At 58.8% G+C, this 15,615-nt stretch overlaps 5 protein-coding genes across 6 annotated transcripts; 1 reads left to right on the top strand and 4 right to left on the bottom strand.

The window, feature by feature from the left end:
- Window positions 1-16: 16 nt before the first annotated feature.
- Window positions 17-2,234, bottom strand: FPR3 (Peptidylprolyl isomerase). Its single transcript, XM_047988515.1, has 4 exons — window positions 2,006-2,234; window positions 1,393-1,890; window positions 694-1,336; window positions 17-624 (listed from the first exon to the last, which is right to left on the bottom strand). The coding sequence occupies exons 1-4, from the start codon at window positions 2,090-2,092 to the stop codon at window positions 419-421; spliced, it is 1,434 nt and encodes a 477-aa protein (XP_047844511.1). The 5' UTR covers window positions 2,093-2,234; the 3' UTR covers window positions 17-418.
- Window positions 2,235-3,460: 1,226 nt separating this feature from the next.
- Window positions 3,461-4,661, bottom strand: JDV02_007059 (uncharacterized protein; the record flags this gene model as incomplete). 2 transcript variants are annotated; one of them, XM_047988513.1, is made up of 3 exons in its annotated part: window positions 3,461-3,637; window positions 3,823-3,957; window positions 4,118-4,661. In XM_047988513.1, the coding sequence occupies 3 exons, from the start codon at window positions 4,659-4,661 to the stop codon at window positions 3,612-3,614; spliced, it is 705 nt and encodes a 234-aa protein (XP_047844509.1). In that variant the 3' UTR covers window positions 3,461-3,611. The 2 variants fall into 2 exon arrangements, with proteins under 2 accessions (XP_047844509.1, XP_047844510.1); XM_047988514.1 differs by having other exon boundaries at window positions 3,461-3,957.
- Window positions 4,662-5,153: 492 nt separating this feature from the next.
- JDV02_007058 (uncharacterized protein) lies at window positions 5,154-7,284 on the bottom strand (the record flags this gene model as incomplete). The annotated part of the gene is made up of 3 exons (XM_047988512.1): window positions 5,154-6,622; window positions 6,741-6,966; window positions 7,081-7,284. The coding sequence occupies 3 exons, from the start codon at window positions 7,282-7,284 to the stop codon at window positions 5,478-5,480; spliced, it is 1,575 nt and encodes a 524-aa protein (XP_047844508.1). The 3' UTR covers window positions 5,154-5,477.
- Window positions 7,285-10,349: 3,065 nt separating this feature from the next.
- JDV02_007057 (uncharacterized protein) lies at window positions 10,350-12,133 on the bottom strand. The gene is made up of 4 exons (XM_047988511.1): window positions 11,605-12,133; window positions 11,284-11,527; window positions 11,090-11,226; window positions 10,350-11,004 (listed from the first exon to the last, which is right to left on the bottom strand). Exons 1-3 carry the CDS (start codon window positions 11,949-11,951, stop codon window positions 11,185-11,187), a joined length of 633 nt encoding a protein of 210 aa, XP_047844507.1. The 5' UTR covers window positions 11,952-12,133; the 3' UTR covers window positions 10,350-11,004; window positions 11,090-11,184.
- Window positions 12,134-13,065: 932 nt separating this feature from the next.
- On the top strand, window positions 13,066-15,588 carry IZH3 (inc metabolism membrane protein). Its single transcript, XM_047988510.1, has one exon. The coding sequence runs from the start codon at window positions 13,363-13,365 to the stop codon at window positions 14,926-14,928; it is 1,566 nt and encodes a 521-aa protein (XP_047844506.1). The 5' UTR covers window positions 13,066-13,362; the 3' UTR covers window positions 14,929-15,588.
- The last annotated feature ends 27 nt before the right edge of the window (window positions 15,589-15,615 follow it).

Below are 15,615 nucleotides of genomic sequence, written 5' to 3'. Positions count from 1 at the left end.
ACAGCATGAAAACACAGCAACGAGTCCAGGTGGTATAAACAACTTTTGTAGAGGAGACGCCAAGCAGATCTACCACTAGTGATTGGCTCCTGAGGGAGAGGCATCTTCAAGCGAGACAAGATCTATAAAACACCAGCCTCATGCAAAGCAGGCTCGCATCTCGTCATCCCCGCGATAGCCAGGCGGCGTCTTCACCTCCTCGAGACGCAAAAGCCAAAAGCTGCACAGAGGCTACCGGCCAAAGACCGCCCAGCATCGCATGCCTCCGCGTGTGAAAAATGAGTTCCAGAGTCTGAACCAACGCCGCAACCCAGCGCTCCGCGCCGATGGAGAGGCGCGGAGAGACGGGGTATTTGTTTGTACACCATCGTATTTGACAAAGGGAAAATGCAGAAACCACAGCTCCGAGCCGGAGAGCTTACTTGATCTCCAGCAGCTTGACGTCAAATGTCAGCTGGCTGTTGGCCGGGATGCCGGGCATGCCACGAGAGCCATAGCCCAGGTTCGCAGGAATGGTCAGGCGACGCTCGCCACCGATGGCCATGCCGACGACGCCAATGTCCCAGCCCTTGATGACCTGGCCCTTGCCGACCTTGAAGGAGAAAGGCTTGCCCTTTTTGTTGGCTGCAGAGCGATGACGGTTAGCGTAAATGGAAACAAATTCGAATGGCAGAGCAATGTTGCTTCACTCACCATCAAACTGCTGACCGTTGGCCAGCTTGCCAATGTAACGAACTCCGACAGTGTCGCCGTTCTTGACGGTGCGACCGTTGCCAATGGTGCGGTCATCAATGGTAACGCCCTGGACGACCTTGACGCCGACGGTGGCCTTGCCAGCCTGCTTGGCCTTCTCGGTGGAGCCAGTAGGGCCCTGCTCGAGGTTCTTGGCGAACTGGACCTTCTTGTCCTTCTTGCTCTCCTCGGCGGCAACGGCCTCACCCTTGTTGTTCTTGAGCTTCTTCTGCTGCTTCTTGGAGAGCTTGGAGTCGTCCTTGGCGATCAGGTCGTCAAGGCTCTCAGCCTCCTCGGCGGTGCGCTTGTTCTTGCCCTTCTTGGCCTCGACCAGCTTAGGCACCTCGTCCTCCGAGTCGACCTCGGTGATGCGGGGGTCCTCGAGGCCGTCGAGCTCGTCCGACTCGTCGTCACTGGCGTCCTCGTCCATGGCGTACTCGAGCTCCTCGGGGTCAAAGTCGTAGTCGTCCTCGTCGCTGTCGCTGTCGTACTCGTCATCGTCCATGACGTAGTTGCCCGTGAGATAGACGGTGTGGGTACCAGTGACGACAAAGAAGACCTTCTCGCCATGGTTGACAGTGATGTCAAGGGGCTGCTGGTAGTTCTGGGGGCGAGCGGCGTCAGTAATTGCGCTCATCATATGTAGAGGGCGATACCAACCTTCTCGGTGTCGAGAGTGCAGACGACAAAGTTCTCCAGGTCGCCGCCCTCGCTGTCGTCGTCGGAGTCCTCCTCGTCGTCCTCGTCTTCATCGTCGTCGTCCTCCTCCTCGGCAGGAGCCTTGCCCTTGCCCTTGCTCTTGACGCCGTTGGGCTTGGCGTCCTCCATGTCCTCATCCTCGTCCTCGTCCTCTTCCTCCTGGGCAGCGGCCTCGAGGAGCTTCTTGATGGCCGCAGCCTGCTTCTGCTTCTTGGCCTTGGCAGGGTCGCTGGGGCCACCGTTGGGCTCATCCTCGTTGTCCTCATCGTCCTCGTCATCCGAGCCGGCAAGCAGGGCACGCATGTACTCGTCGTCGATCTCATCGTCCTCGTCCTCGTCAAGGCCGGGGAAGGCACGCTTGACCAGACGCAGAGTGGAGCGAGGGACGTTGGGGACGTTGCCCTCATCATCGGCCTCAGGCTCCTCAGTAGGGTCCAGGGCAGCCATGGTAATGCGGAACTGGCCCGGGTGTCAGCTTCAGGACTTTGCTCAAAGCACGGGCATCAATGCAGCACGGCCAATGGCCATGAGCCACAATGGCACGTTTCTCGCGCCCCGGGAGGAGTGCACTCACCGACGCAGGGAACTCCATGGAGGCGGGGATCAAGATCTCGCCAGGCGGGACCTCGAGCCCGTAGACGGGACCAGGAACGGCAGACATTTTGCTGTGGGGGGAAGAATGCAACGACGATAAATGATGGAGGCGATGCTCTCGGCGACAGGCGCGAAATGCAAGAAGATGAGACGGGAAGAGGGGATGAAGGCGGTTAGTTGCAGGATTTCTCGATGCAAGGCAGAGGAAGTGATGGGGGAAAAAAAAGGCAGCACCAGCGCGAGACGCAAGCAACTCCAACTTTCTTTGGAAATTTTTCCTTTGATCTGGGGCAACGAGGCTGCGACTTCTCCGCTTTTCGACGTTGCAGCCAATGACCGTTGTCGATAACGGGCTTATCGGCTCTGGCAGCCCGCCCATCCGCTGTCTCAGCAACCAGCCCACCATGGTAGTTAAAACTATGCGCTAGAGCACAAACATGCGGCAACTTGCGTGTTGAGTGAACGGCGGTCTCGCCAGCAACCCACTGCAGCAGACTGAGGTGAGATGGATGCGATCCATTATAGCAGCTGCATAGCATTTGTGCTCGCACACTATGTACTACTTACTAGGCATGCCGCCAAAATTTGGTCCGTCCTCGCCACTTCCACGATGCCCTCTTGAATTACCCACCGCTTATGACTTCATACTATGAAGCCTAGGAAGGAACTCCCCGAAGTTACCTAATTTACGGTACTGGTATAGAAAGAGGGAACAATTATTCCTAAGGTAATGAGCCCGGTGTCGCAATTAGCGCACACTTTTATACCCCATAGCGGGCACTGGAAGGTGGTATTGTCTAATTGGGGGAGGGGGATAGCCACTACGTTGCCTAATAGTAGCCAAAGTAACACTGTCTGAAAGAATTGCTGCATGTTGTCGCAATCAGAACTGTCCAGAGTGAGGTTGTGAAGAAATTTGGGAGAGTCTGGTAACTAGGATGAGATACTGATCTGTATTTCCTAGGTCAATTATACCGGGCGTGTGGGGACATCCCCTCCCTCTTATGAGAAAGGAGGCACAGGCGCACAGCTGATGAAGAGAGAGCTTGATGGGCTATGAAGGGAGGAAGAAGAGAGCTATATAGGTGGCCGAGCGAGAGAGACCAGTGAAAGAGTCGGCCAACTGTGAGGCTGACTAACCTATCCACAGCATCTTATACCACTAGAGAACTCGATGGAGTACATACAAACGCAAATTGTCACGGCAAGACGGGACATGGTGTACCTCTACGAAGTAGCGTGCCCAATGCTCACCGAACCGCTAGTTCCTCGATGCCCATGCCCGACGCCAAATGTCTGTATCGGCGGGCAGGGTGCATCATTACATCCACATATCCGTGGGCGGCGCCAGCCATTTCTTGCGTTGTAAGAGTCTTCAACCACGGGGTTCGCTCGAAAGGCCTATTTGCACGCGATACTACGTACCATTGGGAAACACGGCTGAAAGAGTGGCATTGTGCTTAACTACCCACGCCACGCTGCGCTAAACCCTCACCGAACCGCACTTAGCACCGTCGCATAGCAAGCCGCCGGTTTTAAGCTCTAGGCTATGCTCCCAAAAATCGTCGGCAAGGACGATAGTCATTTCAAGCTCCTAGCTCGCCTTGAGGCCCTTCTCGCGATTAGCCCCCGTGCGAGACGACTTGTGCGACTGTGATGACGATGCCGGCGACGACGACGACGACGACGACGAAGAAGAATGGGGCAATGGGGAGGGGGACGAGCCCGGGGAAGAAAACAGCAGACTCGCGATCCAGGCCCGCAGCAGCTGCCACGCAAACCCCGCCATGAACGTACCCTTGCCCTTCCCGTAGAACTGCCCCCGGTCCTCCACCTCGGTCAGCTGCAGGCCGATCTCGACCACGGGCTGCGGCCAGCGCTGGCTCGCCCGCGCGTACGCCGCCATGAGGTCGTTGCCGTTGGTCACGCCGCCTGGGGACAAAGTCAGTCTATAGAATTTTTTTTAAAATAAAAAAAAAGAAAGGAAAGATAACACCAAGGAAAAGAAGGAAGAGGGGGGAGCAGAGAAGGAAGGGGTGGTGGCTTTGGGGAAATCGAGACTGGGGGCTGGGAGGAATGGCAGGCAACGCACCGCTCGACCAAAAGTTCCCGTCCCTCACCCACCGATACTCATCCCCCACGAGCTCAACCCCAGGAAACCTCTCCTTCAACATCCACTGCAACCCCCTCGGCCCACTCGCCCGCCTCCCGTCCGCGATGCCCGCCGCGCCGCACAAGAACAGCCCCGTGCACACCGACAGCACGTCCACGCCCTCGGCGCCCGCCTGCCCGCGCAGCCACGCCAGCGCGCCCTCGTCGTCGTCCAGGGGCAGCGACGGGTCCGGCCCCGGGACGAGCACCACGTCGAGCTCGCCCGGCGCCACCGCCGCGTCCCCGTACGAGTGAGTCGCCCGGATCGTCATGCCTGACGTTAGGGGGATGTCAACCCCTTGCGTAGGCGTCGTGATGTACGATACCGATACGTGCGGCGCCAGCGCGGAGACGTGGGCCGGCAGCTGCGGGATTGCGGATAGGTACTCCCGCGACATGACGCCTAGCACATCGACGCACGCCGTGTCGAGCGTCTGCGCGCCGTACGGGATGAAGACGCCGATGCGGATCGTCTTGTTGGACATGGCTGCGGTTGGGATGGTGACAGTAAGTTATCCTGGCTCCCAAGTGCACTGGAAGATTGTCGTAGTAGTTGAAGAGGCGCTGAACAAGGTTGAACCTGTCATCTCTCTTCGCTCGGCTTGGCCTGACCCAAACTTATACAAGGACATGGTCAATAGCGTCCGAAGGCCCACGGGTGCGACCACGCAACCCCTCGCGATGCTCCGTCCCCGGCACGGCGCCATCGGGCAGGCTATTCCCCGACTCGGTCCTAATGCGGGCCCTCATTGGTCCGTCTCACCTTAACATCCGGGCCCCATCGGATGCCAGCGCCGGCGCCATCGCCCCACGGTTGCACGCCCCGCTCCTTCTGCCGAGACACTGTGGCAGTTGCCGTCCCGGCTCGCATCAAGAAAGCCACGTCCATTTCAAAGAGCTCCATCCGCTCGAGATATTTCAACTAAGCTTCTCGAGGTTATTCTTCGATATTAGGTATTAGATAATTACCATAAAGGGTGTGTGTGTGTGTGTGTGTCATGCCAAAAGCGTTTCTGCGCTGCGCCGCAATCCAATGCCCCGTCTATTTCGCATCAGTCCCGAGCCTGACTGACTGTCGCGTCCGACTCGGCACCAGTCCGGAACCCTTGCCAACTGCTGGACTTCAACCCGGTACCTCGCTGTCGTGGGTAAAGGCCGTTCTGTCGTATCATGCGAAGCAGGTTCTTCCCCTTTAGGAGCCGGGACGGGACTCTCCTGAGTCCCGATGCGACTCGGATGCATGGCATGTCCGTGAAAAGTCTTCCAGCAACGTCTGCATGTAAGCATCCGGCAGACCTGTCTCACACCAAGTTCTCAGGCATGAGGGGCACCATTCTCTGTCTCGTGACCTTCTTGCTGACCGTATACACCAAGTTGACGGTCCAGAAGTGACTGATCTCTGCTTGCGCACAGGGGATGGCTCCGTACAGAGGTGCAACGAGAGGCACCAAGACGTAGTCCACAAAGTTCCTCTTGATGGATCGGTGCGAGAAGCACATCCCGTCGGCCAGCTTGGCCGCCGTCATCTCCCTCTCGCGCGTTGTCACGCATATGCGGTGAAAGCTCTCGTACAGGAACATGTAGCACGCTATTTCCATGAAGCCCATGGTGCGAAGCACCGTGCACCACGAGAAGATCCAACCGAGCTGCTCGAAGTCGTCAGTACCATCCGTGGCCCATACGTACAGCGCCGAGGCCATGACCATGATCGTCATATGAACGGGCAAGAAGTGAGCCTCAAAAAGACGGTGGAACAGGTAGAAGATGTTTTCCCAGTGAAGCTCCTTGAGTGAGCCCTGGCAAACGTCGGAAAAGGCATCCACGTCTCGGGGCCTTTCGGAGTGGCCGTCTAGCTGCGCCTCCGGCACATAGCAATTGTGGCCGTCGCCATGGGCTCGGTGAAGGGGTCGGAAAGCGCGCGACGTGTGCTTCCGCTCCTGCCACATGTCCACAACTTGTCGCATGGCAAAGCCAGTATCCAAAGCCCCCCACATGTGCCGAAGGGCCTGCTTGTATCGGGCCGTCATGTCGACGACGGTGCCCCGGATGCCGCCCTTCCCCCCTCCAGTGACATTGCTCTGGCTCACCGGGCTCAGAACCGTACGACAGGTGAGATGTCCGTTGAGCGCAAAGAAACACTTGAGGTACATGTGAAGGTCTTCCCCAATGGCCTCGGCATCGCAGTCCCAGCCTCCGACTCTGTCGACAAGCTCCAGTGGCAAGGAGTAGACAGAAGTCGGTGGCGCAACTGCCGAGCCACGATACAAGCCAGACATACCAGCTGCACCCCACAAGATGTCTGCTACGCGGACGATGGCGGGCACACGGTGGGCATTGCGGTCAAATATTATTGGGGCCGCGTACAAAGTCGTTGTTGCTGTGTCCGGAAACGCCATATGCATGCTGGTAATGTCGGCAAAGTACCTTGAGGAGAGATGACTGTCGGCTAGTTCTTCGAGTCAGCAAATCGCTTCACGCACACGCCGAGTCGCCATGCTGTGTCAGTCAAGCTGGCATTCATTCCTGCGACTTATCAAAACATGGTTCGTCTAGAGTTGACATACCGTCAATTCCTGTGACAATGACGTCCCGGCGAACAGCCATGGAATACTTTGCGCTCAAGTTCCGGGCCGCCCAGCCCACATTGCTACCCTTTCCAGCGGCTTCGCCGGGTATGTCAGCAGGGTGAAGCGTGTAGTCTATCGACCGAAACCTCTTTGAAAACTCTTCGATGAGCCCAAGAGCTTTGGGCTCGGCATTGACCTCGCGCTGCTCCATACCAAGGTAAATCTAATGGGGCCAGTCAGCGCACTCAAGATAATGGGAAGGGCAACCGAGCACAGTCAGACTGTATCAAGGATCGCTGGCCAAGGCACCCGCAGCTCCGTCTAGAGAAGAACTCACATCATACGAGTAATGCGCCTGTGGGTGAGAGGCCAGAACCTCTAGTGTCTCCCTGAGGGTGTCCAGCTCCTCCTTGTAATTGGGAATTATGATGACGTGAATAATCGAGCTCGGTGAGCAGTTTATCTCGTCGGTGTATATGTCGAACTCCACGTCGCTAGTATCGCTAGTGGTTGAGGAGATGACGTTACTGCCCGCCGTCATTGTCTCGGATGTCAACGTCTCTGAGCTAGAGATGGAGGCGCATGATCCGCGTCGACCAGTATCGTTCCTCCGGAGACTTTGCAACGCCGCATTTCTCCGCCCTGTCTGCTTCAGGGAACGAGTGATGTCCCAGACCGACCAGCAGGCGCGCAAGGGGAATGCAAAAACGAGGACGTGTATCAGCAGGCAATAATAGGCAAAGATCAAAGTCCAAAGGCCAGGGCCCGGACTGGGTGCGGGCGAGTACTGGGTGGCCGCCTTGGCCGACGGGCCAATCCTTCCGCGGTCGTGCCGCTCCAGAGTCCAAGCCTGCGAGATGACATGATAGCAGAGGATAGTCAAGGCTACCATGCTAAGGCCACCTGCCCGCCGTGAGCACCATGTAAACAAAGACATTGTTCCGGGACGAACACTCGTTGCGAATCGTGGTCGAAGCGGGTGTGGTGGTCCTCAGCGTCGACCGCGGCCGCGAGGGTTGAAAGGGCCTTGTGTAGAAGAGCCCGTATTGCTGGCACACGTGTTGGGTGCGATAAGAGATGAGGCACGCGGCTGCAAACGGAGGAGGAAGAGACGGAGAGAGGAGAAGAGGCGAGCTGAAGAGAGTATGCGGAGAAGCCGGAGAGGGAAGCGGCAAAATAGAAGAGAAAGGGGGAAGCCTGATAGGGGAGGCGGGCAGCAAGAACGATGAGGTGCTCAGATTCTCGAGGCAGGGACGATGCAAAGGAGTTCTTGCCAAAAAGGATTGATAAGGTAGAGGCGGAGAGGAAGGAGGGCCAGCGCCTCCCAAGAGTTTGGGAATTAAAGATGTGGGAAGAGACGGGACGCAGACAACGGGACAAACGAAGCAAGTTAGGTAAACGGTCAGGAAACAGCTCGAGCATAATCGTGGTGACTGGCAGGCTTGGATCCGGGAGAGCAATCTGTGCCCTGCTCGAGCTTCACATGAGGACGGCGGTGGGTCAGAAGGTCGGACAAAGCCATTCATCAGACGGCAGTCAGGGGGGCAGGGCGCACCACTGACGCATGAACGCACCTCGATCAGATTGAGATGGTACCTTCAAAGCGGCCGCCCGCTGAGGTACGATCGTGAGGCCCCATGACGGCGGCCGCTGGTGTAAGTCGCGGCGGTTAGGCGGCTGTAAGCGGAAACCAGGGTTCTGAGCTGTTTTCTGCGCGGTTGCAGTCGGCCATGACCGCTCCTCGCCCGCGCGGACGGCGTCATTCTTCCGCGAGGGGCAGATTCAACCAGGGCATGGGGCCACGACATGTCACCGGTACAACGCAACACACGGACTGGTGACGGGAGTCGGGACGGCGCCCGCTTAGGGTGGTGGTTGTGGTGGTGAGGTTGGTGGTCGCACAAGGGACGAATACACCAGCATATGGCCGCGCTTGGCCCGGGGAGGCAACCCTTTGTTCGCATCATTGGCCAGCGTTGACTCGAGCTCGCAACGTGGGAGGCACTCGTGGCTGGGGCGCAGATGTCCAGGACCCAACATGATGTTGTATCGTCGTCGTCGTCGTCGTCGTCGTCGTGTTTGTTGTTCCCGTGGCTGCTAAAGGCGGCAACCCTCCCCCCACCCCCCCCGCCCCCCCGGGGCGAGTTACCCGTGTCGAGAACGAAGACACCACCGTATGAAGTAGTTATCCGCTGCCGAGTCGGAGCTGCGGTCCGCTTCCGGTTCACCATCCTCCGAAAACCCTCGAGCGCATCCCATGAGAAGCCCCCTCCGGCCCAGATCTTGTCTTATCTTGACCGCTTCAGGACTGACATTCGGACGTTCAAGAGAAATAGTAGTGACGACTGCGATCCTTGATGGGCCCAGCTGCTCCAGGTCTCCACAACAGCATATCGCTGGTAAACGTGGGCGAGCGCTGCTCCGCGACGGGCTCGTCGAGGTCGGCTCCGTCCCCATGTGCAGCAACTGTCGCGCAAGACGATATAAGATGAGTGTACATACTCGCGTTGCGGGCTGCTGTAATGTGTAGGACATCTCCAAGGTCAGCTACCACACGTCTATACCGTGCTGTTCTTCAACAGCGGCCACTGAGGTAGCCCTCACTTCATGATGCAAGCGACTGGCTCGGCATCGATAGATAGATGGCGTAGTCGACCCGCTCCGTTGCTCATGTTTGCGGTAGTGATTAGTGCGTTCTGATAAGGTGGCGCCCATCTTCATCCAACAAGAGAACAACTGAGACTGTCATGCGCACCGACATCGTGATCGCCCACGCCAATGTTCAGTCCGTAGCATGAGGCCATCGTCAGTGCCCCCTCCGAGTCCTCTCGAGGGCCCCGTCACTTCAACGTTTGTCCCTGGCCGCCTCTGAATGGCTCGACTCCGGGCAGGATGGCCGCCATGAACAGGCTGATAAGACCCTCCCAGAAATGCTAGTCGTAGATAAACAGCCACAGGCTAACGCCATGAAGAAACGTCATGTTGGTCTTGGAAGAACATCCGTGCGACAGGCCCATCAGAGTTCGGGACACACACCAAAAGCATGCTGAGGACCTGCGGCCGTCCTTCCATGTCGCGCGTTCGTTCGGTGGCTGCACCAAACACATTCCTTTCATGAGAGAGAGCATCACCATCACCCAAGGAAAGTTGGTCGTCCTCTTGACCAACGGCTGCACCGCACGGGGCCTCCCAAGTGGCCAGCATTTGAGCTTCGTGCTTTCAGCCACAACGAGGCACCCCTGCCTGCTGGCGCCCCTGATGGCTGGCTTTGACTCCCGGATTTGTCCCACGGGCAGTTTGTGCCCCACCTGCAAATCGTCCGACTCCCGCTGTGGGCCCCCTTGGGACGTTCGGAGACTCGTTCAGCTGATGTCAGAGCAAACCTGCCAATGCAACCCATGGCGTTTGCATATACTGCTACACGTTGGGAGGCTTCAAGTCGCTCCCATCCCACATCGCTTGGCCGACTGGGGTGTGGTTTGCTTCAAACAAGATTCGCCAACCCAACCCAGCACGTGGCTCCAACGACTCGTCCATGCGTACTGGGGATCACCATCGCTCCAGTCAGAAGGGATCATGTGAGGGAAAACAGCTAAATTACCTTTTTGTGCATGAAAAGTAGCATCATGTACTGGGTACATTCTGGTTCTCCCTGTTCTGGAGGGCGTTGATCAATTGAACACTATCGCTCTTACTTGCGGCCATGCATCTTCACCTCCAGATCAGAGACCAACTCAAGAACCCCAGCGCGGCACATTCTACAGCAAAACAGTGACGTTAGTCTTCGTAAACTGTTAGAGTTTGGCCGTCTCTCGCACCGTTCCTATGGGCGAGCCTTGTCGATCCGATGCGCAGCATGGGCCATGTCCGACAGGCAGTGGCCAACGTGCTGCCGACCCTCGAAATAGCGAGGCATGGCGCCGCCACTGCCGCAGAGCCCTCGCCCTCGTCGTCCCAAAGCCAACAACCGACAGACAACCGCGCAAATGCGCACTCACTACCAGCGCAACTTGGGTGCTGTGATCTCCAGCACTCGAGGCAACCCCATGTGGCTCAAACCCTCTCAACGATGCCGCTGGGTCCTGGCGTGTGCGTGTCAGTTCCCCGATGCGACCAAGTGTCGACGTCCTTGCTTCCAGGCTTTCGTTTTTTTCAACTTCGTGGGCTCACCACCGTGTCGTGCCGCTGAGCTGCAGCCTTAATCCAGACTGCCCCCTCTTAACGGTGGGCGGGCAGCTAGCGAGCCGAATGTATTGGGTATCTCAAGTGTCTCCGCCGTCAGCGTGCCATAGACATGGCAGCTCTAGCCATGAAACTCTGCGCGCAAGGCCGCACAGTATACGTACCACGACGGCAGTCATGTAGGTATCAAGTTGGACTCGTACACGTGCACTTTAGAGCAGGCAATTATTCGCAATCTGTCCGCGTTGAGCGTCTCGACTCATGGTGCCTTCTCGAACAGCTCCATGATAGGCTTCGCCGCCTGTAGTCATTTCATGTCAGCCAGATGGCGAGCGGTACGCGGGCGCGCAGAACATACGTCAATGAACTTCTCCAGATCGTGGTCCAGGTTGGCGAGGTCGTCCTTGCGGCGCTTGTTGTCCGCGATGAGCTTCTGCTTGCGCTTGAGGAGCTCCTGACGCTGCTGCTCAAGGGCCTCGCGCTCCGCCCGCTCGTGGTCGATGCGCGCCGTCATGAGCTCGTTCTCGTCATCGTCGACGTGCTCGGGGTGCTGGGCGAGAAACTCTTCCACGGGGATCAGAGGCAGTTGCTGGTATTTATGACTGAGGAATCCTTGGTCAGCTGCGAACAGATGGTGACGGGGCTCAGAGCTATGGCGCAAGGGGCGCAGAGAACATACTCGTAAGACTCGCAGGCGGCAATCTCGCCCTGGAGATGGCGCTGCTCGTAGTAGAGATTCTGGAGCTGCAGGTGCAGGTGGTCGACCTCCTGGCGTCGCTCGGAGGTGACGGTCTTCGTTTCACGGGCGGCGACGCAGGCGGCGCGGTGCAGGCCGCGTAGGTGGGCGATGCTGGTGAAGAGCTGCTTCTGCTGCTTGGCGATCTCGGCCTGCAGCTCGGCGGAGGGGCGACCGTCGCGGGCCTGATCGGTAAGGCGGAGGAGGCTGTCGGCCTGGTCGCGGGCCTGGTCCGAGGTCTGGAGGACAGCGGAGAGGGTGGGCTCGCTGACGATTTTGTCGACGGTCATGCTGGGCTGGTCAGGTCGAGGAGTCGAAGACAGGCGAGGAGAGGCGAGGCTTGGCGAAATGTAAACGTGGTGCGTGCAGTAACCGAGCCGACTGGTGTAGAGCGGTCGCTGCGGACGAGGTTACGCGATTGTTGAGGTGCTCGCGTGCTGATGATGATGATGATGGGGTTTGGGATTGAAAGGGCAAGCGGTGGGTGCTTGACAGCTGCCTGGTTCGTGCAAAAGCTGTGGATGCACAGGCGTTGGACGGCGGAACATTCCGCTGCCATTTCGGAACAGCGCGATACTGCAGGGTAGGCAAGAGTGTGAGAGGAACTTTTTTTTCGGCTTGTCGTGAATTGTTGGCCTCGGCTTGCCTGTTGAGGCGTGCCCACCGCATGTCACTGAGCAGTCCCGCTGCCTCAGCGGGGCTGCTGCTGGTTCCGCCGCCACTGCCCAGCAGGCGGTTCAGGCCGTTGCGGTGGACGGACGATGGGGACCTAATTCGTGGATATGATATGATTGAATGCATGTCGCAGGGTGTCATTTCGGGCCCGTGACACTCTGACCGGAACCCTGTGTTTTTCTTCTTTTGCGCCGCCTCGGTGCTGATGGCTGGCTGCGCCGCACGCATTGGGAACGGCCGCCTGCACTGCGCGACGCGAACACATGGAGAGACTCTCGGCGTGACAATCTACATTGCAGTCTTACAATCCTTGCGTGTGATTTTATTCTTGTGTCGAGGTTTCGCGGCATATAAACTCTTGCTCAGAGGGTACATGTGCGAAGTACTCGGTGTACAGTACTAATACTGCCCCGACATCAATCCGTGCCGCCACTCATAGGCCGTCATCGCCATCACTACTACCAGCTTGGAAGACAATCCAGAGTACTTTAGGTAGTACCTTGAAGCCCAGCCGAGCCCGACAAGCCGAACCTCAGGGTACTTCCATGTTGGTGGAGGTAGGCAAAATCCGCCCATCCCGCTCCACGCCGCCATCAGCGCCCCCCGCCAATCGTTCCCCAACGCTGGCTGGCAACGCCGTCACGGCTGCGCCCCAGACGCTTCTCTTGGCCGCCCCCAAATCCTCCCGACCCCCCCTCTTCCTCCCTCCCTCCCTCGCGTAAATTCTCCCTGCCATCGCCGAACCACAGCAGGAGACGGAGACGCACATAATACCTCACAACCCGAACCCTCCCGCTCGTCCGCTCCGCCATCGACCAATTGGCCCCCCGCTTCTCCGCCCGTGCCTCGTGTAGAGGCGACGACGACGACGACGACGAGTTCCATCTCTCAACCCCTTCTGCCTCTTCAGCGGCTCAGCATCTTCTGTCTCTCGCTACGCCGTACGAAACGGGGAGCGGCATGCCGGCCCAACGTTGAAAACCCCTCCCCACCCCTCCGTGTCGCTTCCTCTCTGGGCCCGCCACCATGAGCGACGTCACCACGGCGCTCACATCGGCTTGCGCCTACAAAGCCCGCGACGACGATGGCCTGAATCCGCGCTCCTCGACGACCGCCGCCGTCGCCTCCGGCTCCGATCCCACCACCGGCGACCCGGACCCGACGACGAGGCAGCGCCGCCGCCGCCACTCCTTCTTCCTGCCTCGCCGCAAGTCCATCGTCGAGACCATCATGGACGGCGAGGAGGGCCTGCTGCTCAAGGTGGACCTCTTCCTGTCGGAGCTGGAGCGCCGCCTCGACTTCATCGAGAGCTACGGCGACCTCGGCTGCGACTACAGCATCTCGCGCGCCTTTTCCACCCTCCAGGCCGTCCGCACGCGATGCTCCCAGGCTTCCGAGGAGGTGCTCGGCGCTGGCCGCCGGCGCCTGCATGTCATGGTCGAGACGCTCGAGGCGCGCTACCAGGAGACTCTCGAGGCCACCGAGTCGCTGCACGAAAAGGCTCGTGTCGGCATCGACCTCCTCGAGGGCATGCTCTCCGAGTTTGAGGTCCGCGCCTATAAGCTGCGCGAGCAGGGGCTCGCCAATGCTGCCAACGCCGCCGAGGCCTTCATGGGCGAGGGCCGTCGCGTTGTCGACGAGGGTATCGAGCGCGCCCGCGGTGTCGTCGATGAAGGCATCGAGCGTGCCATGCGCGCCGCCTACTCTCTTGAGGAGCACATCCAGCAGGCTGTCGCCCTCGCCCGCGAGCGCCGCCTCTTGCTCTACGATGATCTGCCCATGCCCTGGCGCAACAACCCGCACATCAAGCGCGGCTACCGCTTCACCGAGACCAAGGTCGAGTGCGTGCGCTCCATGTTCAACATTTCCAACGAGTCGTTCAACATCTGGTCCCACGCCATCGGCCTCGTCCTCGTTCTTGCCGTCGCCTTCTACTTCTACCCCAGCAGCGCCAACTTTGACCTCAGCACAAAGACGGATGTCTTTGTCGCCGCCGTCTTCTTCGTCATGGCCTGCTTGACTCTCGTGTGCTCCACCATCTGGCACACCATGAACGCCGTCGCCGACGTCGACGCCATCTCCATCTTCGCCTGCGTCGACTACACGGGCATATCCCTCCTCATCGCCGCCTCCATCATGACCACCGAGTACACGGCGTTCTACTGCGACCCCGTCAGCCGCTGGACCTACATGTGCCTTACCGCCTTCTTGGGCGTCGGCGGCGTCGTGCTGCCGTGGCACCCGCGCTTTAACGGGGCCGACATGGCCTGGGCCCGCGTCGCCTTCTATGTCGGCCTCGCCCTCACCGGCTTCATGCCCATCCTGCAGCTGTACTGGACCCACGGCCCGGACTTTGTCCTCAACTTCTACTCCCCCATCAGCAAGTCCATCCTCGTCTATTTCGGCGGCGCCGTCGTCTACGCAAGCAAGATCCCCGAGCGCTGGTGCCCGGGCATGTTCGACTACATTGGCGGCAGCCACAACCTCTGGCACGCGGCGGTCCTCGGCGGCATCCTCTTCCACTACACCGCCATGCAGCAATTTTTCGCCAACGCCTTCCACCGTGCCGAGGGCGGCTGTCCCGCGTACTAGCCGAAGCGGCTGTCGGCGCTGCCTATCTGCGCATGCCCCCTCGCCTACGCCCGTACGCTGTTGCCGGCGGCCCGCTGCCACCACCGCCCGAGGGAATGGGGCGGCGTGCGTGCCCGGCATCCCAAGCCGGATGGACGGCGGCGGCGACGAAGACGACGACGATGACGACGACGCGCGCCATGACGACGCATGACGGGCCGATACAAGAGTCTCACAAGTGCTACGACGACGCACAGACCCGTCCGTTTCAGTGACATACATGGCCAACGATAGGATGACGAGTACCTCCGAGGACACACGAGCCACGAACCGGGTCATCCTTTTTTGCAGACTTGGCATATTTCTGTCTTTTTTTCTCCTTCTGCCTGTTGCATAGATACAGCGGCGTTTGTTTGGGTATCCTGCTTTTTTTTGTTCTGTTCTGTTCTTCTCTTCTTCTCCGTTGCACCCCTGGGCATTTCTCGGCGAGTTTTTCTTTGGTATATGTACATATTGAAAGTCCGAGCGACGATAACATACGAAAGACGCTCGCGTAGATGAAAGATCACCAAAAAGTATTTCAACATACGCACGGGCACCTGAGTTGGTCCAATTCAATGTGCCCGCTGCCTAGACCTTATCAACCACCCTCTCTCTCTGCCCATGTGTCGCACCGCGTCGCAACGTATGAAAGCGTCGAGGTTGGAC

Source organism: Purpureocillium takamizusanense, chromosome 6 (assembly GCF_022605165.1).
Source record: "Purpureocillium takamizusanense chromosome 6, complete sequence".
Classification (NCBI taxonomy): Eukaryota; Fungi; Ascomycota; class Sordariomycetes; order Hypocreales; family Ophiocordycipitaceae; genus Purpureocillium; species Purpureocillium takamizusanense.
Note: the sequence above shows the minus strand (reverse complement) of the source record. Positions and strands in the feature narration are given on the sequence as shown.

Excerpts from the sequence above, each read along its gene's own strand:
- FPR3 (XM_047988515.1), bottom strand. The coding sequence starts at position 2,092 with ATGTCTGCCGTTCCTGGTCCCGTCTACGGGCTCGAGGTCCCGCCTGGC. Across the intron at positions 1,891-2,005 it reads CCATGGAGTTCCCTGCGTCG|TTCCGCATTACCATGGCTGC; the intron begins GTGAGTGCACTC and ends CACCCGGGCCAG. Across the intron at positions 625-693 it reads CAACGGTCAGCAGTTTGATG|CCAACAAAAAGGGCAAGCCT; the intron begins GTGAGTGAAGCA and ends ATCGCTCTGCAG.
- JDV02_007057 (XM_047988511.1), bottom strand. The coding sequence starts at position 11,951 with ATGACCGTCGACAAAATCGTCAGCGAGCCCACCCTCTCCGCTGTCCTC. Across the intron at positions 11,528-11,604 it reads GCCGCCTGCGAGTCTTACGA|TCATAAATACCAGCAACTGC; the intron begins GTATGTTCTCTG and ends AGGATTCCTCAG. Across the intron at positions 11,227-11,283 it reads ATCTGGAGAAGTTCATTGAC|GCGGCGAAGCCTATCATGGA; the intron begins GTATGTTCTGCG and ends AAATGACTACAG.
- IZH3 (XM_047988510.1), top strand. The coding sequence starts at position 13,363 with ATGAGCGACGTCACCACGGCGCTCACATCGGCTTGCGCCTACAAAGCC.